We start from the raw sequence: 23133 nt of genomic DNA on the forward strand, positions 1-23133 counted from the left end.
GAGGTATTAACTTTACCTTCATTTATTGTCCCAGAAGACCGCAAGAGGTAGTATCACCCAGCCTTACAGAAGTTTTCACCATGGTGCTGACTAATAAGTATCGCACTCTCAATGATGATAGTTCTGTAGGTTTTCTATGTTCTATAAAGCTGACTGGCCATCACAGTCACATCAATGCTTGTGGAACCTCCTATACAACACAGACCAGTAGGAGGGATCTCTGTTTTCAAAAAGAACAGCAAAGTATTTTAGATCAAAGTTGCTGGTGAACGCAGCAGGCCAGGCAGCATCTATAGGAAGAAGCGCAGTCGACGTTTCAGGCCGAGACCCTTCGTCAGGACTAACCTTCCTTCAGTTAGTCCTGACAAAGGGTCTCGGCCTGAAACGTCGACTGCGCTTCTTCCTATAGATGCTGCCTGGCCTGCTGCGTTCACCAGCAACTTTGATGTATGTTGCTTGAATTTCCAGCATCTGCAGAATTCCTGTTGTTAAAGTATTTTAGAGTAGGTGAAGTATTTCTAAATTGTGCTCACTACAGTAAACAAGTTAGAGACAGACCAAGCTCCCACAAACAGTAATTTGATGTGATCCAGATAACCTGTTATAGTGTTGGTGAGCGAGGGATAAATATTGGCCAGGACATGGATCTTACCTGCCATCTCCTTCCGTAAGGTACCTCATATATCCATCAGCCTCAGTTGTTTCTAGCCTAAAGGATAACACCGCAGGTAGTGCACTACTTCATAAATCTCCGACTGAGGTGACAGAGTATGAGAAACCAAGAAATGTTGACAATGGTTCCACAGACCCAGTTACAAGAATATGATCAGTGTAGACTATAAAGTGTTATTCTCCAGTAAGTTCTGCTGTCAACTGCTGGTGTTATTATCCTGTTGCCGCTCTTGCTTGGACTTGTATACTTGGAACTTCTTTAAGTCTGCTGAAAAGAGAACCTAGGATAAAGAGTACAAATGATTCAGTGTTGAAAGGTGAAGAAAGCACCCTTAGCACTGACAGGAAGCTGTCAATGCTCACTCTCTAAGCTGTACTTAGGTTGCTGCCAGGAAATTATCCAATCTTTATAATTGCTACCCTCTGATCTTGCACCATTGGATGAACCAGGTATGTGTGTGAATCGTCATAAATTACAGAGCAGATTCATCTCAGACACATTCTTTTATGCAAACAACTTTTATATTCTATCTGATATTCAGATATTCTATCTGAACCTGGTTCCTTAAAGTTGTCATGGCCGGGGGAGGTAGTGGGGATAAGCTCCAACTACAGTCCGTAGTGTATTAAATGGCATGTGTCTCAAACAGCCTCTGACAGCCAAGTCCAGCTCCTGGCCTTCACATGGCGCTTAGCCACTTAGCCCAGAAAACCCGTTTCTACAGGCAGGAAAAGGGGCAAAGCTGGGTTATTGCCACCTTAAAACCTGTTGTTTTGGGCAGATGGGGCTCATCAGTTGTGCTTGGCATCTAGAAGGAAAACTTGGATTTCAAACCTCTGCTACCGAGAGGCTATACCCACTCTTGGAACAGGCACCAGGAGTAAACTCCAAGAGGAAGGGTCTGGCATTGGATTCCCTAAGCCAGTTCAACATTGACTGGCAACACCACTGATGCCAAACTGTATTCGACTCTACTGTTCTTCTGGATTCATCGACTGCACGGAGAGGGGGAGCCTGCTGCCCTGGCCAGTTTGCTCTCTGTATCGTACTGCCCCGGCCAGCTTGCTCTCCATATCGTACTGCCCTGGCCAGCTTGCTCTCCGTATCGTACTGTCCTGGCCAGCTTGCTCTCCGTATCGTACTGTCCTGGCCAGCTTGCTCTCCGTATCGTACTGCCCTGGCCAGCTTGCTCTCTGTATCGTACTGCCCTGGCCAGCTTGCTCTCTGTATCGTACTGCCCTGGCCAGCTTGCTCTCCGTATCGTACTGCCCTGGCCAGTTTGCTCTCCGTATCGTACTGCCCTGGCCAGCTTGCTCTCCGTATCGTACTGCCCTGGCCAGTTTGCTCTCTGTATCGTACTGCCCTGGCCAGCTTGCTCTCCGTATCGTACTGTCCTGGCCAGCTTGCTCTCCGTATCGTACTGTCCTGGCCAGCTTGCTCTCCGTATCGTACTGTCCTGGCCAGTTTGCTCTCCGTATCGTACTGTCCTGGCCAGCTTGCTCTCCGTATCGTACTGTCCTGGCCAGCTTGCTCTCTGTATCGTACTGCCCTCGCCAGTTTGCTCTCCGTATCGTACTGCCCTGGCCAGCTTCCTCTCCGTATCGTACTGTCCTGGCCAGCTTGCTCTTTGTATTAGAGAGATTGAGGTGAAGGAATCCTTAGGAGGCAGTGATCATAACATGATTGAGTTCACTGTGACATTTGAAAAAGAGAAGCCGAAATCTGATGTGTCGGTATTTCAGTGGAGTAAAGGAAATTACAGTGGCATGAGAGAGGAACTGGCCAAAGTTGACTGGAAAGGGACATTGGCGGGAAGGACGGCAGAGCAGCAGTGGCTGGAGTTTATGCAAGAAGTGAGGAAGGTGCAAGACAGGTATATTCCAAATAAGAAATTTTGGAATGGAAAAAGGATGGAACTGTGGTTGACAAGAGGAGTCAAAGCCAAAGTTAAAGCAAAGAAGAGGGCATACAAGGAAGCAAAAATTAGTGGGAAGGCAGAGGATAGGGAAGTTTTTAAAAGCTTACAAAAGGAAACTAAGAAGGTCATTAAGAGGGAAAAGATCAACTATGAAAGGAAGCTAGCAAATAATATCAAGGAGGATACTAAAAGCTTTTTCAAGTATATAAAGAGTAAAAGACAGGTGAGAGCAGATATAGGACCGATAGAAAATGATGCTGGAGAAATTGTAATGGGAGGTAAGGAGATGGCAGAGGAACTGAATGAGTATTTTGCATCAGTCTTCACTGAGGAAGACATCAGCAGTATACCGGACACTCAAGGGTGGCAGGGAAGAGAAGTGTGCACAGTCATAATTACGACAGAGAAAGTACTCAGGAAACTGAGTAGTCTAAAGGTAGATAAATCTCCTGGACCAGATGGAATGCACCTTCATGTTCTGAAGGAAGTAGCTGTGGAGATTGCGGAGGCATTAGCGACAATCTTTCAAAAGTCGATAGATTCTGGCATGGTTCCGGAGGACTGGAAGATTGCAAATGTCATTCCGCTATTTAAGAAGGGGGCAAGGAAGCAAAAAGGAAATTATAGACCTGTTAGCTTGACATCAGTGGTTGGGAAGTTGTTGGAGTCGATTGTCAAGGATGAGGTTACAGAGTACCTGGAGGCATATGACAAAATAGGCAGAACTCAGCATGGATTCCTTAAAGGAAAATCCTGCCTGACAAACCTATTACAATTTTTTGAGGAAATTACAAGTAGGCTAGACAAGGGAGATGCAGTAGACGTTGTATATTTGGATTTTCAGAAGGCCTTTGACAAGGTGCCACACATGAGGCTACTTAACAAGATAAGAGCCCATGGAATTACGGGAAAGTTACACACGTGGATAGAGCATTGGCTGATTGGCAGGAAACAGAGAGTGGGAATAAAGGGATCCTATTCTGGTTGGCTACCGGTTACCAGTGGTGTTCCACAGGGGTCCGTGTTGGGGCTGCTTCTTTTTACATTGCACATCAACGATTTGGATTATGGAACAGATTGCTTTGTGGCGAAGTTTGCTGACGATACGAAGATAGGTGGAGGGGCCGGTAGTGCTGAGGAAACAGACAGTCTGCAGAGAGACTTGGATAGATTGGAAGAATGGGCAAAGATGTGGCAAATGAAATACAATGTTGGAAAGTGTATGGTTATGCACTTTGGCAGAAGAAATAAACAGGAAGACTATTATTTAAATGGGGAGAGAATTCAAAGTTCTGAGATGCAACGGGACTTGAGAGTCCTCGTACAGGATACCCTTAAGGTTAACTTCCAGGTTGAGTCGGTGGTGAAGAAGGTGAATGCAATGTTGGCATTCATTTCTAGAGGAATAGAGTATAGGAGCAGGGATGTGATGTTGAGGCTCTATAAGGCGCTGGTGAGACCTCACTTGGAGTACTGTGGGCAGTTTTGGTCTCCTTATTTAAGAAAGGATGTGCTGACGTTGGAGAGGGGACAGAGAAGGTTCACTAGAATGATTCCGGGAATGAGAGGGTTAACATATGAGGAATATTTGTCCGCTCTTGGACTGTATTCCTTGAAGTTTAGAAGAATGAGGGGAGACCTCATAGAAACATTTCGAATTTTGAAAGGCATGGACAGAGTGGATGTGGCAAAGTTGTTTCCCATGATGGGGGAGTCTAGTATGAGAGGGCATGACTTAAGGATTGAAGGGTGCCCATTCAGAACAGAAATGCAAAGAAATTTTTTTAGTCAGAGGGTGATGAATCTGTGGAATTTGTTGCCACGGGCGGCAGAGGAGGCCAAGTCATTGGGTGTATTTAAGGCAGAGATTGATAGGTATCTGAGTAGCCAGGGCATCAAAGGTTATGGTGAGAAGGCGGGGAGTGGAACTAAATGGGAGAATGGATCAGCTCATGATAAAATGGTGGAGCAGACTCGATGGGCCGAATGGCCGACTTTTGCTCCTTTGTTTTAAGATCTCTCCGTATCGTACTGTCCTGGCTAGCTTGCTCTCCGTATTGTACTATATAACCATATAACAATTACAGCATGGAAACAGGCCATCTCGGCCCTTCTAGTCCATACCGAACTCTTACTCTCACCTAGTCCCACCGACCTGCACTCAGCCCATAACCCTCCATTCCTTTCCTGTCCATATATCTATCCAACTTAACTTTAAACGACAACATCGAACTTGCCTCAACCACTTCTGCTGGAAGCTCGTTCCACACAGCTACCACTCTCTGAGTAAAGAAGTTCCCCCTCATGTTACCCCTAAACTTTTGCCCTTTAACTCTCAACTCATGTCCTCTTGTTTGAATCTCCCCTACTCTCAATGGAAAAAGCCTATCCACGTCAACTCTATTAATCCCCCTCATAATTTTAAACACTTCTATCAAGTCCCCTCTCAACCTTCTACGCTCCAAAGAATAAAGACCTAACTTGTTCAACCTTTCTCTGTAACTTAGGAGATGAAACCCAGGCAACATTTTAGTAAACCTCCTCTGTACTCTCTCAATTTTATTGACATCTTTCCTATAATTCGGTGACCAGAACTGTACACAATACTCCAAATTTGGCCTTACCAATGCTTATACAATTTCAACATTACATCCCAACTCCTATACTCATGCTCTGATTAATAAAGGCCAGCATACCAAAAGCTTTCTTCACTACCCTATCCACATGAGATTCCACCTTCAGGGAACTATGCACCATTATTCCTAGATCCCTCCGTTCTACAGCATTCTTCAATGCGCTACCATTTACCATGTATGTCTTATTTTGATTAGTCCTACCAAAATGTAGCACCTCACATTTTTCAGCATTAAACTCCATCTGCCAGCTTTCAGCCCACTCTTCTAACTGGCCTAAATCTCTGCAAGCTTTGAAAACCTACTTCAATATCCACAACACCACCTATCTTAGTATCATCTGCATATTTATTAATCCAACTTACCACCCCATCATCTAGATCATTTATATATATGACAAACAACATTGGACCCAGTACAGATCCCTGAGGCACACCGCTACACACCCTCCTCCAATCTGACACACAGTTATCCACCACTACTCTCTGGCGTCTCCCATCTAGCTACTGCTGAATCCATTTTACTACTTCAATATTAATGCCTAACGATTGAACCTTCCTAACTAACCTTCCATGTGGAACCTTGTCAAAAGCCTTACTGAAGTCCATATAGACAACATCCACCGCTTTACCCTCGTCAACTTTTCTAGTAACCTCATCAAAAATTTCAATAAGATTTGTCACAAACATGACCTACCACGCACAAATCCATGTTGACTGTTCCTAATCAGACCCTGTCTATCCAGATAATTATATATACCATCTCTAAGAATAATTTCCATCAATTTACCCACCACTGACGTCAAACTCACAGGCCAATAATTGCTAAGTTTACTCTTAGAACCCTTTTTAAACAATGGAACTACATGAGCAATACGCCAATCCTCCGGCACCATCCCCGTTTCTAATGACATTTGAAATATTTCTGTCAGAGCCCCTGCTATTTCCACACTAACTTCCCTCAAGGTCCTAGGGAATATCCTGTCAGGACCTGGAGACTTATCCACTTTTATATTCCTTACGCCAGTACTTCCTCTTCATTAATCGTCATACTTTCCATAACTACCCTTCTTGTTTCCTTTACCTTACACAATTCAATATCCTTCTCCTTAGTGAATACTGAAGAAAAGAAATTGTTCAAAATCTCCCCCATCTCTTTTGGCTCCGCACATAGCCATCTACTCTGATTCTCTAAGGGACCAATTTTATCCCTCACTATCCTTTTGCTATTAACATAACTGTAGAAACCCTTTGGATTTATTTTCACCTTACTTGCCAAAGCTTTTAGCTTCTTCCTCTCTGTATCGTACTGCCCTGGCTTGTGTTTGATAGCTGGGATGTAACATCCATTGTCGACCACGACCAATGGACGAGTTTGAACTGAACCCTTCAATTAATGCACAACCTTTAACTTCAGTTGCATCATCTCTCCCCACTATAGTATCAGAGACCCAGCAATCATATTATAGTGCAGAGGATATGTACAATCAGTGGCCACTTTATTAGGTGCCTCCTGTGTTCATTCGTGATGTTCTGCTACTGTAGCTCTTCCACTTCAAGGTTTGACTTGTGCATTGAGAGATATTAGTCTACACACCACTGTTGTGACGTGTGGTTACTGAGTTACTGTCACCTCCCTGTCGATTTGAACTAGTCTTGCCATTCTCCTCTCACCTCTCTCACCCACAGAACTGCTTACTGGAATTTATTTATTTTTTTTGTTTTGCACACCATTCTCTATAATCTCAAGAGATTGCTGAACAGGAAAATCTCAGATCAGCAATTTCTGAGATACTCAAACCATCCCATTTGGCACCAGCAATAATTCCACAGCCAAAGTCACTAAGATCCCTTCACCATTCCGATGTCAGGTCTGAACAACAAATGAACCTCTTGACCATGTCTGCATGCTTTTATGCACCGAGTTGCTGCCACATGATTGGCTGATTATACGGTATATTTGCATTGACAAACAGGTAAACAGGTGCACCTAATAAAATGGCCACAGAGCATAAACGTGCCCTCCATAGCCACCAGTGGCAATGAATTCCACAGAGCAGTATGGTCTCAATGGGCTTAAAGACCTCTTTGCATGTCTTAATTTATTTTTTATTCTGAGTTACTGTGTGGAATAGAATCTTCTGGCCCTTTGAGTCATCAGCCCCCAACAACCCCGATTTAACCCTAACCTATTCACGGGACAATTTACAATGACCAATTAACCAACCTGGTACATCTTTGGGCTGTGGAAGGGAACCAGAGCATCCAGAGAGGACGTACAGAGATTCACTACAGAGGATTGAGCTCAAAACTCTAATGCCTCGAACTGTAATAGCGCCATGATAACTGTGATACTACTGTGATGCCCATGTAGGGAATGTTGTGAGGAAGGAGGGCAGACAATGCTGCCTGTATCTCACAGACAATTCCAAACACAGACTCCCTCTTCCACAGAACCACACAGACCCAGAACCTCTTCCATCAAGAAGGGCAAGAGATGCACTGCTATGTCACCACCTGCAAATCCACCCCACTCGAAATCACAGATTATCTTAACATGGAAGTACGTCAACATTTCTTCATTATAATTGGGCCAAAATTCAAGAACACCCTGCTCAACAGCCTGTAGGAACACCTGCACCAGAAACACTGCAATAATGCAAAAGAGGCAACTCTGCACCATCTTCCCTAAAGCAATGTGAGGTAAGCATTAAGGGCAATCCTTGCTGGTGATGTCCATTTCCATAAAACCATAAAACCATAAGGCACAGAAGCAGAGTCAGGCCGTTGGGCCCATCAACTCCATTCCACCATGGCTCATTTATTATCCCTCTCAACCCCATTCTCCTGCCTTCTCCCCGTAACTTTTGGCGCTCTGAACCTATCAACTTCATCATCCTCTGACTAAATCTGTGAAATTCATTGCCACTGACGGCTGTGGCTATTGTAGGAAAATAAAATAAGTTTATCCTCCTCTCAAAAAAGTCAACCTAAATCACCCCTCCTACAGCCTTTCCCCATGGCCCCTTATTCTTTCTTTCCAACATAATAGTCATAGAGCACTACAGAGCAGAATCATGCCCATCTAATCTGTATCAAATTTTTAACAGATCTAATCCAAAATTATAACAGATTCAGCCTCTACCATTTAGCCCACAATGTGATTTAGGATGTAAAAAAAGTTAGTTTTGCTCTTTGCTCTATCATCCTAATATCTCAATTCTGTGGACTCTTGTCCAACAGCTCTCTGACACTGGGAACATTCTTCCCGTCTTTCCCATCCTTTCATTATTTTAATCTTTGTAATCTGAAGCGTTCTGTCAATAGTACTGCAAACGTTCAAGTCATCACATGTCTGTTTGCTCATTCTGCCACGTACCTACTAAACTGAAGTTGTACACCCTCTAAATCATAGAAACATAGAAAACCTACAGCACAATACAGGCCCTTCGGCCCACTAAGCTGTGCCAAACATGTACTTACTTTAGAAATTACCTCAGGTTACCCATAGCCTTCTATTTTTCTGAGCTCCATGTACCTATCCAGGAGAGTCTTAAAAGACCCTATTGTATCCACCTCCACCACCATCCCTGGTAGCCCATTCCATGCTCACACCACTCTCTGTGTAAAAAACTTATCCCTGACATCTCTTCTGTACCTACTTCCAAGCACCTTAAAACTGTGCCCTCACATGTTAGTCATTTCAGCCCTGGGAAAAAGCCTCTGACTATCCACACAATCAATGCCTCCCATCATCTTATACACCTCGATCAGGTCACCTCTCATCCTCTGTCGCTCCAAGAAGAAGAGACTAAGTTCACTCAACCTATTCTCGTAAGGCATGCTCCCCAATCCAGAAAACATCCTTGTAAGTCTCCTCTGCACCCTTTCTATGGTTTCCACATCCTTCCTGTAGTGAGGTGACCAGAACTGAGCACAGTATTCCAAGTAGGGTCTGACCAGGGTCCTATATAGCTGTAACATTACCTCTTGGCTCATGAACTCAATCCCACGATTGATGAAGGCCAATGCACCGTACACCTTCTTAATCACACAGTCAACCTGCGCAGCAGCTTTAAGTGTCCTTTGGACTCGGACCTCAAAATCCCTCTGATCCTCCACACTGCCAAGAGTCTTACCATTAATACTATATTCTGCCATCGTATTTGACCTACCAAAATGAACCATCTCACATTTATCTGGGTTGAACTCCATCTGCCACTTCTCAGCCCAGTTTTGTATCCTATCAATATCCTGCTGTAACCTTTGACAGCCCTCCACACTATCCACAACACCCCCAACCTTTGTGTCATCCTCAAACTTACTAACCCATCCCTCCACTTCCTCATCCAGATCATTTATAAACATCACGAAGAGAAGGGGTCCCAGAACAGATCTCTGAGGCACACCATTGGTCACCAACCTCCATGCAGGATATGACCGGTCTACAACCACTCTTTGCCTTCTGTGGGCAAGCCAATTCTGGATCCACAAAGAAAGGTCCCCTTGGATCCCATGTCTCCTTACTTTCTCAATAAGCCTTGCAAGGGGTACCTTATCAAATCCCTTGCTGAAATCCATATACACTACATCTACCATTCTACCTTCATCAATGTGTTTAGTCACATCCTCAAAAAATTCAGTCAGGCTCGTCAGGCATGACCTGCTTTTGACAAAGCCATACTGACTATTCCTAATCTATTATGGCTCTCCAAATGTTCATAAATCCTGCCTCTCAGGATCTTCTCCATCAACTTACCAAGCACTGAAGAAAGACTCACTGGTCTATAATTTCCTGGGCTATCTCTACTCCCTTTCTTGAATAAGGGAAACCCTACATACTGTCTTTTGCTTTTAATATGGTGAGCTCCCCTTCACTCCCCTTCACTCCTCTAATTGAGGTCTCATTTACACAGGTGGAGGTCATTGATCTTATTGTCTTGAAATTCATCTTCTGTTATCCAATGCAGCAGCTGTTGGTGGAATGCTGCTTTCAATTAAGACTAAATTTCAGATCAGTACACCAATGTGTTGCCTACTTAACGCTCCTGGCTGAGGATAAGATTTAAGCAGTATTTTTTTAGTAACAAAAAGTAGTTTTTTCATATTCTCCCTTTGTGTCTCTTCTACCACGGTCTTTTGTGAATGCTATATTTGTATTACTCACAGAGTGTGCCCAGCCAGCAAAAGGACCCCAAAGGCTGCGATAAAAGTCACCTGAAATAAAAATACAGAAAGTCAAAGTAAATTTATTATCAAAGTACATATATGCTACCATATACTATCTAGAAGCTCACTTTCTTGTTGGCATTTTCGGGATAATAAATAAGTGCAATAGGGTTTTTGAAAACTATACATAGACAAAGACTGACCACCAACCAATGGGCAAAGTAAGAGAAATTGTGAAAATTAAAAAATAAGTAAATAATACTGAGAACATGAGTTGTAGAGTACTTGAAAGTGAGCCTCTAAGTTGTAAAATCAACTCAGAATTGGGCAGCTGGTAGCACAATGGCATCAGTACCGGTATCTGGAGCGAAGGCTCCAGAGTTCAAATCCAAGTCCAGCCCCCCCCCCCCCCCCGAGCACGCTTTTCATCCGTGCCGGGCTGAGCGTCGAGCTAGCCACTCGGCCTCGTGAAAAACAAGGGTCGAGTCAGGAACGTTCATATCGTGACCTAGTTAATCTGAAAGGAGACCAATCCTGACACCACGCCCCAGACAACAATAACTGTACCCCAAGCTGGTGGCTTGGAACCTAATGTACCTCTTTCCCAATGGCAGCAGCGAGAAGAGAGCATGGCCTGGATAGTGGGGGTCCTTGACAGAAACATAGAAAACCTACAGCACAATACAGGCCCTTTGGCCCACAAAACTGTGCCAAACATGGTCCTACCTTAGAACTACCTGGGGTTACCCATAGCCCTCTATTTTTCTAAGCTCCATGTAGCCATCCAGGAGTCTCTTAAAAGACCCTATCGTTTCCGCCTCCACCACCCCGCCAGCAGCTCATTCCACGCACACACCACTCTCTAGAGTAAAAAACTTACCCCTGACAACTCCTCTATACCTACTTCCAAGCAACTTAAAACTATGCCCCCTCATGCTAGCCATCCCAGCCCTGGGAAAAAGCCTCTGACTATCCACACAATGGAACATATCTATCAGGTCACTGCTCATCCTCCGTCACTCCAAGGAGAAAAGGCCGAGTTTGCTCAACCTATTCTCATAAGGCATGCTCCCCAATCCAGGCAACATCCTTGTAAATCTCCTCTGCACCCTTTCTATAGTTTCCATGTCCTTCCTGTAGTGAGGCGACCAGAATTAAGCACAGCATTCCAAGTGGGGTCTGACCAGGGTCCTATTTAGCTGCAACATTACCTCTCGGCTCTTAAACTCAATCCCATGATTGTTGAAGGCCAATGCATTGTATGCTTTCTTAACCACAGAGTCAACTTGCACAGCAGCTTTGAGTGTCCTATGGACTCAGACCTCAAGATCCCTCTGATCCTCTACACTGCCAAGAGTCTTACCATTAATGCTATACCCTGCCATCATATTTGACCTACCAAAATGAACCACCTCCCACTTATCTCGGTTGAACTCCATCTGCCACTTCTCAGCCTAGTTTTGCATCCTATCAATGTCAGATGCTGCTTTCTTTTGCGGCAGAGCTTAATGTAAATGTGCTCAAAGTTCAAAGTAAATTTTATGATCAAAATATGTATATATGTCACCATATACAACTCTGAGATTCATTTTCTTGTGGGCATACTTAATAAATCTATAGAATAATAACCATAACAGAATCAATGAAAAACCACCCAATTTAAAGTTCAGCCAGAATGCAGAAGACAAAAAACTGCAAATACAAAGGGAAAGAATAATAATAAATAAATAAGCAATAAGTATCAAGAATGTGAGATGAAGAATTGTTGAAAGTGAGTCCATTTGTTGTGGGGACATTTCAATGATGGAGTAAGGGTAGTTATCCCCTTTGGTTCAAGAACCTGATAGTTGAGTCTGAACCTGGTGGTGTGAGTCCTGAGGCAATTGTACCTTCTTCCTGAAGGCAGCAGCAAAAAGAAAACATGACCTGGGTAGTGGGGGTCCCTGATAATGGATATTGCTTTCCTGTGACAGCATTTCACGTAGATGTGCTCAATGGTTGGGAGGGCTTTACCCATGAGGGACTGGGCCATATCCACTACTTTTTGTAGGAGTTTCCTTTTCAAGGGCTTTGATGTTTCCACACCAGGCTGTGATGCAGCTAGTCAATATACTCTCCACAACACATTGATAGAAGTTTGTCAAAGCTTTAGCTATCATGCCGAGTCTCCATAAACCCCTAAGCAACTAGGGGTGCTGCTGTGCTTTCTTTGTAACTGCTCTTATGTGCTGGGCTCAGCACAGGTCCTCTGAAATACAAACACCTAGGAACTTAAAGTTGCTGACTGTCTCCACCTCTGATCTTCCAATGAGGAATGGCTCATAGACCTCCGTTTTCCTTTTCAAGTCTTTTGCATTGCTAACATTGAGTAAGAGGTTGTTGTTATGACACCTTTCAGACAACTTTTCAACCTCCCTCCTACACGCTGATTCAACACCATCTTTGATTCGGCCTACAACAGTGGTGTCATCCATAAATCTGAATATGGCATTGGAGATGTGCCTAGCCACACAGTCATAAGTGTACAGCAAGTAGAGCAGAGGGTTAAGCACACAGCCTGATGGAGATTGTGCAGGAGAAGTTGTTGCCAATCTGAACTGATTGGGGTTTGCAACTGAGGAAGTCGAAGATCCAATTACACGAGGATGCATCAAGGCCAAGGTCTTGGAGCTTATTGATTAGTCTTGAAGGGATGGTCGTATTGAAAGCTGAGCTGTAGTTCAGTAAGATCATCCTGAAGTCTGCACTTTTGTTGTTCAGATGTCCCAGGGTTGAGTGACGAGCCAACAAGATGGCACCTGCTGTGGATCTGTTGCTCCGGTTAGCAAATTGGAATGGATCTAAGTCACTTCTCAGGCAGGAGTTGATACGTTTCATCACAAACCTCTCAAAACACTTCATCACTGTGGGTGTAAGTGCTACTGGGTACTGGTCATTGAGGCAAGTCACCTTGCTCTTCTTGGGCACCTGTATAACTGAAGCCTGCTTGAAGTAGGTGGGTACCACACATTGCCAAAGTGAGAGGTTAAAGATCTCAGTGAACACACTAGCTAGTTGATCAGCATAGGTTTTTAATACTTGGCCAGGTACCCCATCAAGGCTGGATGCTTCTCATGGGCTCATCCTGCTGAAGGCTGTTTGCACATTGGCTACAGAGACTGAAATCACAGGATCGTTGGGGACTGTGGGACTTCGTGATGGCCCCTCTATATTTTGATAGTCAAAGTGAGCATAAGAAGGTATTGAGCTCATCAGGAAGTGAAGCTCTTGTGTCACTGATGTTGCTTGATTTAACTTTATGAGAGGTGTTAGTATTCAAGCCCTGCCATGACTGCTAAACATCCTTCATCAATTCAAGTTTGGTCCGGAACTGCCACGTCGTCTATGAGATGGCTTATCGAAGATGGTACCTGGACCTCTTGTAATGTTCTTGGTCACCAAACTGGAATGCCTCTGATCCAGGTCTCAGCAGATTTTGCATCTCATGATTCATCCAGAGCTTCTGTCTGGGGAAGATTCTGAATAATCTTGTGGAGACATACTCATCTACAGCTGTTTTACTACAGTCCCCTACAACCATGGATTATTTATTCAGACCCCTAGATAAGTCCTTGACCACGGCCTAGTCCACTGACTGGGAGCAATCCTATAGATGCTCCGCTGCCTCCCGTGACCACCTCGTTGATGTCCTAATTGCTAGAGCTCTAAGTGGAAGGTGAGGGGGGCTTTGCCTGTGATGGACTGGGCTGCTTTCACCACTTTTCCATTCCAGGGCATTAGTGTTTCAATACAGGCCATGATGCAACCAGTCAGTATACTCTCCACTTACATATTATATTTACAGTTTGCATTTCCAACTATTACCATTAAAATCCTTCACAGTGTAAAGTACAAAGGGCCATAAGTCCATTCCTGGTCAGTAGCAGTATGTGATTCTGCATTAGTGATTGTGTGTTCTACTTTGCCTCTGAGAGTGTACAACATCCTGACACTGATGTAGAGTGTGTTTAATACTTTGTACTCGGAGGAATTTACTGGCAAAAGCCTATTTTCTACGATAGTACAAAGTGAAGTATTCTACTGACCTGATTATACATACCAATATTTTACGGCAGAAAGAATAATTAACCTCAAGTAATTTTCATAAAACACTACTCATTTATGGAAGCTAGTTAACTAATCATTGCTGTTTATTCTACAGTAGCGTAATGGTTAGCACAACTCTATTAAAGCTTTGGGTGTCAGAGTTTGGAGTTCAATTCTGATGTCATCTGTAAGGACAATGTACATCCTTCCCACAAGCTGTGTAGATTTTCTCCGGGTGCTCCGGTTTCCTCCCACAGTCCAAAGATGTACCGTTTAGTAGGTTAATTGGTCATTGTAAATTGTGCTAGTGTTGAATCTGGGAGTTGCTGGGCTGAGGGGCTTGAGGGGCCGGAAGGACCTACTCCCCACCTACTCTCTAAATAAATAAAATTCTTACCAATTTCTCTATACACCTTGTCAGTGAGACTCTTCTTACCTGCCCCCAAGTGGGAGAGGTAATCGCGCTTTGTGATCTGCCAGACATGTGTGTCCACTGGAATAACACCTGGCTTATCCAGAGACATCAAACAAATGCAGTCAGCCACCTGGAGCCGGAGATGAGAGACAAAGAGAGTACACGTAAGAACGTTTCCCGAATCTCGCCCAATAAAGATAGCTTGTGCAAATGTGGTTTTTACTCCCTGTCCAAAACACTGAGCAAAACGACCCAGCACTATCATCCCCCAGCTTAGTGAACACCAAGAAAAAAAAGGGTGAAAGAAGATGTCATTAGCGCATCCGTTTTGCCTAGTCTTCAGTGAAGTTCAGTTAATTGGAGTCATCAGAAAATTAAAAGTAATTAAAATTAAATATAAACACGAGATTTTGCAGATGCTGTATATTCAGAGTAACACACATTCTGGAGGAACTCAGCAGGTCAGGCAGCATCTATGGAGAGGAATAGAGTCGCTATTGATATCATAGAAGGTCTTGGCCCAAAACGTCGACTCTTCCTTTGCTTAGATGTTGCCTGACCTGCTGAGTTCCTCCAACATTTTGTGTGTTTTACTCTAAAATTAAATATATTATTTTCAGTTCAGCTAAATGGTTTAAAGATCCATCTACTGACTGAGCTATTCATCAATAAACCACCCACCTTTGCCCCCACACCAGGTAAAGTGCACAGGGCACGCTTTGCTTCCTCATATGATGTCTCCCGCAGGGAATTCAGCCAATCAGGGCCATGTTTTTCCAGTATCATCTTGGCGGTCTGGCTGATGAACTTTGCTCGGTATCCAAATCCTAGTTTTCGTAACTCTTTTTCCACATTATTTCCTATGACCACAAGAAATTATTATCAACTACTTAACTCCAGCTCTCGTACTGCCACCTGTCATCCCATGTTTCCCTCCCCATCAGTCTGATGCTAACATCCTTCCCCATTCCCACTCTCCATTCTCAGCCTGTGCCCTCCACTCCGTCTCCATTACCAACCCTTCTTCCTTGTCAACTTTTTAATTTTTTTCTGAAGGCTTCAGAACTGAAATATTAAATGTTTCTGTTTTCATAGGAGCTGCCTAATCTGTGTCTTTCCATCAATTTCTGCTTTTATTTTTAAGTTTTAATCATTGAACTTAGTGCACAGTACACTGCTTTTTAAACTACTGATTTTACACCATATGTATCCACCCGAATTTCCATTGCTGGTTTGAAAGCAAAGGGCTTCTATCAGTGAACCTTTTGGTGCTAGTTGGGCTTACGGTGTGATTAAAACAGAAAATTGTATTTGTACAGTGACTTTGACATCCTCAACCCTTCCCAATTGGCTCACAACCAATGAAGTACTTTTGAAGTCTGGTCATTCATTGCCAATGCAGCACAACATTCAGATTTCTGGGCAGCCTGTTCCCATGATGTTATAATTGGCTAGATATCTCTTTAGGTAGCCTCACAGGCTGTTTAAATGAGGAAAAGAGGCCATGCTCTCTTCTCACTGCTGCCATCAGGAAGGAGGCACAGGAGATTCAGGACTCACATCACCATATTCAGAAACAAGTTACTACCCTTTATCCATTAGACTGTTGAACCAGAGGGGATAACTTCACTCACCCCAACACTAAACCCACAACCTATGGACTTAGTTTCAAGGACTCCAAATCATGTTCTCAATATTTATTGCTTATTATCTTTATGTATTTGCGTAGGTTGTTGTCTTTTGCACATAGGTTGTATGTGTTGTGTGTGGTTTTTCACTAATTCGATTGTGTTTCTTCATATTTACTGTGATTTCCTGCAAGAAGATTTGGGCACCATGTTAATGTATTGGCTAGCTATTACAGCTCAGAGTGTTCCAAGGTTCAGAGTTCAATTCCAACACCTTTCTGTAGCAGTCTCTGTACTTCCTCTCCGTGGAATGTGTGGGGTTTTCCCAGGTGCTCCAGTTTCCGCCCACAGTCCAAAGACACACCAGGTAGGATAATTGGTCATTGTGAATTGTCCCATAACTAGGTTAAGGATACATTGGGGTTATGGGGTTGTTGGAATGGTATGGCTCAAAGGGCAATATAGCTAAATAAAATAAGCAAACAAAATTAATCTCTGGGTAGTAATATGCTGACATTTATAAGACCACAAGACCTGAAGATATACAAGCAGAATTAGGCCATTTGTCCTATACAGTTTGCTCCACCATTTTGTCATTGCTGATCCAATTTTCCTCTCAGCCCCAATCTCCTCCCTTCTCCCCATACCCCTTCATGTCCTGACCAATCAAAAATCTATCCAACTCTGCCTTAAATATACATAAAGACCTAGCCTTCACAACTACCCATAGCAACGAATTCCACAGATTCACTATTCTAAGACAAAGAAATTCCTCCTCATCTCCATTCTAAAAGGACACCCCTCTATTCTGAGGCTGTGTCCTCTGGTCTTAGACTCTCCCACCATAGGAAACATCCTCTCCACATCCACTCTACATCCACTCTATCAAGGCCTTTCACCATTTGATAGGTTTCCATTAGTTCACCCCCCATTCTTCTGAGCTCCAGCAAACAGGCCCAGAGGCATCAAACACTCTTTTTTATGACAACTCCCCTGTTTCAGCACATTTTTTCTAAGATAAGGGGCCCATATCTGCTCACAATACTCTGTGAGGCCTCATCAGTGCTTTATAAAGTCTCAGCATTACATCTTTGCCCTTATATTCAGTCCTCTTAAAATGAATGCTAACATCACCTTTGCCTTCCTCACCACAGAGTTGACTTGCAAATTAATCTTTAGGAGATCCTGTACAAGGACCCCTAAGTCCCTTTGCACCTCAATTTTTGTATTTTCTCACCATTTAGAAGACAGTCAACCCTTTCTTTTCTTCTAAAAACTGCATGACCATACACTTCCTGGCACTGTATTCCATCTGCCATTTCTTTGCCCATTCTCCTAATCTGTCTGTCCTTACCTATCATCTTCATATCTGCAAACTTTGCAACAAAGCCATCAATTCCATCATCCAAATCATTGACATAGAACGTAAAAATAAACGGTCCCAAAACAGACCCCTGTGGGACACAGGCAGCCAACCAGAAAAGGCTCTCTCTATTTCCACTCTTTGCCTCCTGCCAATCAGCCACTGCCTTATCCATACTAGAATCTTTTCTGTAATACCAGGGGTTCATAGCTTGTTAAGCAGCCTCATGTATGGCACCTTGTCAAAGGCCTTCTGAAAATCCAAGTACACAACATCAACCGATTTCCCTTTGTCTATCCTGCCTGTTATTTCTTCAAAGAATTCCAACAGATTTGTCAGACAAGGTTTTCCCTTGAGGAAACCATGCTGACTATGGCTTAGTTCAGTGGTCCCCAACCACCGGGCCGCAATTTTGTGCCACCTTGCCGCGAGGAAATGATATGATTTGGCGATATGAGTCAGCTGTACCTTTCCTCATTCCCTGTCACGCCCACTGTTGAGCTTGAACGCACGCGAGGTCATTACGCACGCGTCATCCATTTCAGCGCGGGAAGAAAATCAACTCCTTGATTTTTGCAAATGTTGACGGGCTGAAAAGTATGTTTGACATAACATCTCCACCGGCATTCTGGATCAAAGTCAAGGCTAAATATCCTGAGATAGCCAGGAAAGCACGAAAATGCTGCTTCCATTTCCAACATATCTCTGCAAACTGGGGTTTTCAGCAATGAATGCAACGAAAACTAAATTGCGGAATAGACTGGACATAAGGTACCCCCTTCGAGTATCGTTGTCTCCCATCACCCCTCGATGGGATCGTCTTGTTGCAGGGAAACAAGCCCAGGGCTCCCGCTGATTCAGCGATATTGGTGTGTTGCAATGATTTTATATGTTCATACGGGGAAAATACGTGCTGTGTGTTTAATATCCAAACATTACTTAAAATGTTCTGATACAATTGATTTATAAGTGACTTATAATTGACTTATCACTATATCCATGTGAGGAAAATATGTGCTGTGTGTCTAATATTAAATTCGTTAGATAAACCCTTTTAGAAACAAAATTGAGTGTATTAGCCACTGATAAGTGATTTATAGTTGACTTATCACCTATATTCCGGTCGTGATTAACACCCCACCCCACTGTTCCCAGGGTTGCCAACTATCCTGTATATTGGGCTAAATTGGTTTGTCCCATAAGGGACCGCCCTTGTCCCGTATTTCCCCCGCTACAGTAGAGCGTTCCTATGAAACCTTTCATGCCGAAATGGCGTAAAGCGAAGAAGCAAATTCCCAGACCCAAAAAATAACCCACCAAACAACACTAACATATAGTAAAAGCAGGAATTATATGATAAATACACAGCCTATATAAAATAGAAATAATGTATGTACAGTGTAGTTTCACTGAACAGAATCGCCAGAAACAATCTGTAGAAAAAAAATTGGCACGTACACTAAAGCGCACGTCACGCATGCGCACACAGGTGCCCGCGCAAGGCTTCATGGTCATGGTAGTCTTTCTCCAGGTAAACACAACGTATTTGACTGCTACTCTTGTCTGTTGGCAACCCTACCCACCCTCCCCCTCCCCCACCCCCCCGCCCCGGGTCCACAACAATACTGTCAATAATAAATCAGTCCGCGGTGCAAAAAAGGTTGGGGATCCCTGGCCTAGTTTATCCTGTACCTCTACCTTCCTGCCTATCCTTTTGATACAATGTGTAGCCTTGGGCATTAAGCTCCCAGCTATAATCTTCTTTCAGCCATGATTCAGTGATGCCTACAACATTATACATGTCAATCTGCAATTATGCTACAAGTTCATCGACTGTATTCCTCAAACTGCATGCATTCGAATATAACACCTTCAGCCCTGTATTCACCCTTTTCAATTTTGTTCACCTTTTATGCTGCAACTGATGCTGTTGACTACAATTTTGTTCTGTCATCAGCCCCGCATCAGTCATCAGCGGGGGTGGGGGGGTGGGGGGGTAGGGTTGCCAACGGACAAGAGTAGCAGTCAAATACGTTGTGTTTACCCAGAGAAAGGGGTGGGGTGCTAGGAGTCTCGCTGCACATTGCCTGTCTGTAAACCAACCACCTCATCTTCAGCACTGCCACCCCGGTTCCCATCCCCCTGCCAAATTAACATAAACCTACCTGAACAACTCTAGCCAACCTGCCTGCAAGGCTATTGGTCCCCCTCGGGTTCAGGTGTAACCCATCCCTTTTATACAGGTCACACCTTCTCCAGAAGAGATCTCAATGATCCATCAATCTGAACCCCTTCGTCAGGACGAAGGGTCTCGGCCTGAAACATCGACTGTACCTCTTCCTAGAGATGCTGCCTGGCCTGCTGCGTTCACCAGCAACCTTGATGTGTGTCGCTTGAATTTCCAGCATCTGCAGAATTCCAGTTATAATGAGCTGTCTATGTGTTACATGTTTTATTGCATTTCTACTGCCATACTGTCAGGTATTTTATTTCAGCAGCTTTGCTGCAAACAAAGTGTGTTCTGTTGGTTAGGCTTCATCTCTAGTTCAGCTTCTGCTAAGAGAAGGAGTCGTTTGCTCTGCTGAAGAATATTGTGTCAGCCAATCGGGTTTGTCTTGGTAACGTTCTGTCTAATGGGATGCTATGGAACATTCGAGAGAGCTGGGTGGAATCAGATTTCTGAGGGACAATGGTCTGGTTTTGGGGTCTTTGTTGGCAAGGGGTGCGGAGCAGAGCACAAGGGAAGATGCTCGCAGAACTCCACCCGAAGGAGAGACCCCATTGTAAGAAGCGGTCTGTGCATATGAATAGTTCTAAGGAGGAACTGCCAAAACTTCTGAGTTAACCAGTTTGTTCATAACTGGTTCGAGGGAAGTTGGAAGTTCGAATTGTGGCTGGTGACGTGGGCTCAGCATCGTGAGTAAAGCGAAGCACCCAACTACTCCAGAAATGGCCACACCTAGACTGGTTTAACTGTAATGGGTCTTTTTACTTTTCTTTTTCGATTAACTGTTTGTAAAAGTTGAAATATTGGTAAATATACCTCCACTGTAATTTTACGCTGGTTTAAGGTCTGTTATTTCCCGGTGAACGATAACTTTGCATTCACCAGTATTTTTGTTCCCTCCTTGGAACATCCCAGCTTCCCCGGTGGGTTGAGCCTGACCCCAGACAGTGTTGCTTATTGAAGCTGGCCTTCTTTCTCATCCTTACCCATGCAATACTGAGTCACAGGGCTGATGGCCAGAGTTAGCTAACGACCCTGGTTTATTACAAGCCATGGTGAGAGGGTTACAGCGGTAGCTAAAGTTCACATGTTAAGATTAAAAATGTCAAGCATGCTCCCACAAATAAAAACATGATTTACCCATGGGCCAATGAAAAATCATCAGTGATACCTTGTTACTGGTTCCTAAAGAAATAAATTAAATTAACTGCATCTGGTCTCCAACAGAAAATGAATCTGCTCCTTCTGATATGGGTAGTTTGCTAATATAATATCACCACCTTGTGGTAGCAAGGAAGCAGGCAGAAGTGCCTTCAGGGAGAAGAAGACAATCAGAATCACAAGAGATTCTGCAGATGCTGGAAATCCAGAGCAACACACACAAAATGCTGAAGGAACTCAGCAGGTCAGGCAGCATCTATGGAGAGAAATAAACAGTCAATATTTCAGGCTGAGACCCTTCATCAGGACTGGAATGGAAGGGGGAAAATAAGGAGATGGGAGATGGGAGATGGGGGAAGGGAATACAAGCTGGCAGGTGATGGGTGAAGATGGCGGAGGGGAGAAGCTGGGTGCGTGGGGGAGTGGAGTAAGAAGTTGGGAGGGGATGGACAGAAGAGGTAAAGGGCTGAAGAAAAAGGTATCTCATAGGAGAGGACAGTGGAACATGAGAGAAAAGATGGAGAAAGTGAGAAGGCCAGGTACGACCTACGGAACACTAAGAACAAAAAATAATTCCGATTGATGTTAAAATGGAATCAATTTGCCCTGCCAGGGTTTGCAGGTCATCACTGCCTGAAGTGCTTTGAGAGGTTGGTTATAGCCAGAACCAACTCCTGCCTAAGCAAGGACCTGGACCTGCTGTAGTTTGCCTATCGTCACTGTGGATGTGATCTCATTGGCTTTCCACTCAGTCCCTCCACCTGGACAATAGCAACACCTATGTCAGTTGTTTACTGATTACAGCTCAGCTTTGACATAATTATACCTTCAGTTCTAATCAAGAAACTCCAAAGCCTAGGCTCCTGAACCTCCCCGCTGCAAGTGGATCCTTGACTTTCTCACCGGGAGACCACAATCAGTGTGGATCAGAAATAACATCTCCTCCTCGCTGACAATCAACACTGCTGCACCTCAAGGATGTGTGCTTTGCCCACTGCTCTACTCTGTCTACACCCATGACTATGAGACTAGGCCCAACTCAAACACCACCTATGAATTTATTGATGACACAACTATTGTTGGCAGAATTTCAGATGGTGACGAAAAGGCGTACAGGAGCGAGAGAGATCAGCTGTTGAGTGGTGTCGCAACAGCAACCTTGCACTCAACGTCAGTAAGACCAAGAAATTGATTGTGGACCTCAGGAAGGGAAGTCGAGGGAACAAAATACCAGTACTTATCGAGTGATCAGAAGTGGAAAGAGTGAGCAGTTACAAATTCATGGGTGTCAATATCTGTAAATATCTATCCTGGATCCAACATATTGAGGAAGTTACAAAGAAAGTACAGCAGCAGCTATATTTCATTCAGCGTTTGAGAAAAATTGCTATGTCAGTAAAGGCTCTTGCAAATTTCTATAGATGTACTGTGGAGAACATTCTAACTGGTTGCATCACTGTTTGGTGCAGAGGGCCACAGCACAGGATCAGAAAAAGCTGTAGAAAGTTATAAATTCGGCCAGCTCCATCTTGGGCACTAATTCACGAGCATTGAAGACATATCACCTTCAAAAAGCAATGCCTCAAAAATGCAGCATCCATTATGAAGGACCCCCGTCACCCAGGACATGCCAACTTCTCATTGCTACCATCAGGGAAGAGGTACAGGAGCCTGAAGACACATGCTCAGCATTTCCGCGTGAGCTTCTTCCACTCTGCCATCAGATTTCTAAATGGACAACGAACCCATGTACACTCTCTCAGTATTTTTGCACAACTTATTCAATTTAACTTATATATATATATACTTCTTGGTGTACTTTATATATTTTTAAAATTGTTATGTATTGTAATGTACTGCT

At 43.8% G+C, this 23133-nt stretch overlaps 1 protein-coding gene across 4 annotated transcripts in view; it reads right to left on the minus strand.

Moving 5' to 3' along the window:
* Nucleotides 1-413: 413 nt before the first annotated feature.
* The window catches only part of ogg1 (8-oxoguanine DNA glycosylase), a 58262-nt gene continuing 35542 nt past the window's right edge, over nucleotides 414-23133 (minus strand). For 3 of the 4 annotated variants that reach the window (XM_063068358.1, XM_063068357.1, XM_063068359.1), the window contains exons 5-8: nucleotides 15575-15753; nucleotides 14876-15023; nucleotides 10391-10440; nucleotides 414-953 (exon numbers count right to left, since the gene is read on the minus strand). In XM_063068358.1, coding sequence (XP_062924428.1) covers nucleotides 870-953; nucleotides 10391-10440; nucleotides 14876-15023; nucleotides 15575-15753 — 461 coding nt within the window. In that variant the 3' untranslated portion in view covers nucleotides 414-869. The remainder of the gene's footprint in view (nucleotides 954-10390; nucleotides 10441-14875; nucleotides 15024-15574; nucleotides 15754-23133) is intronic. The other variant, XM_063068360.1, reaches the window with a different exon arrangement.

The sequence above is a fragment of the Mobula hypostoma genome, chromosome 15, assembly GCF_963921235.1.
Source record: "Mobula hypostoma chromosome 15, sMobHyp1.1, whole genome shotgun sequence".
NCBI classification, from domain to species: Eukaryota; Metazoa; Chordata; class Chondrichthyes; order Myliobatiformes; family Myliobatidae; genus Mobula; species Mobula hypostoma.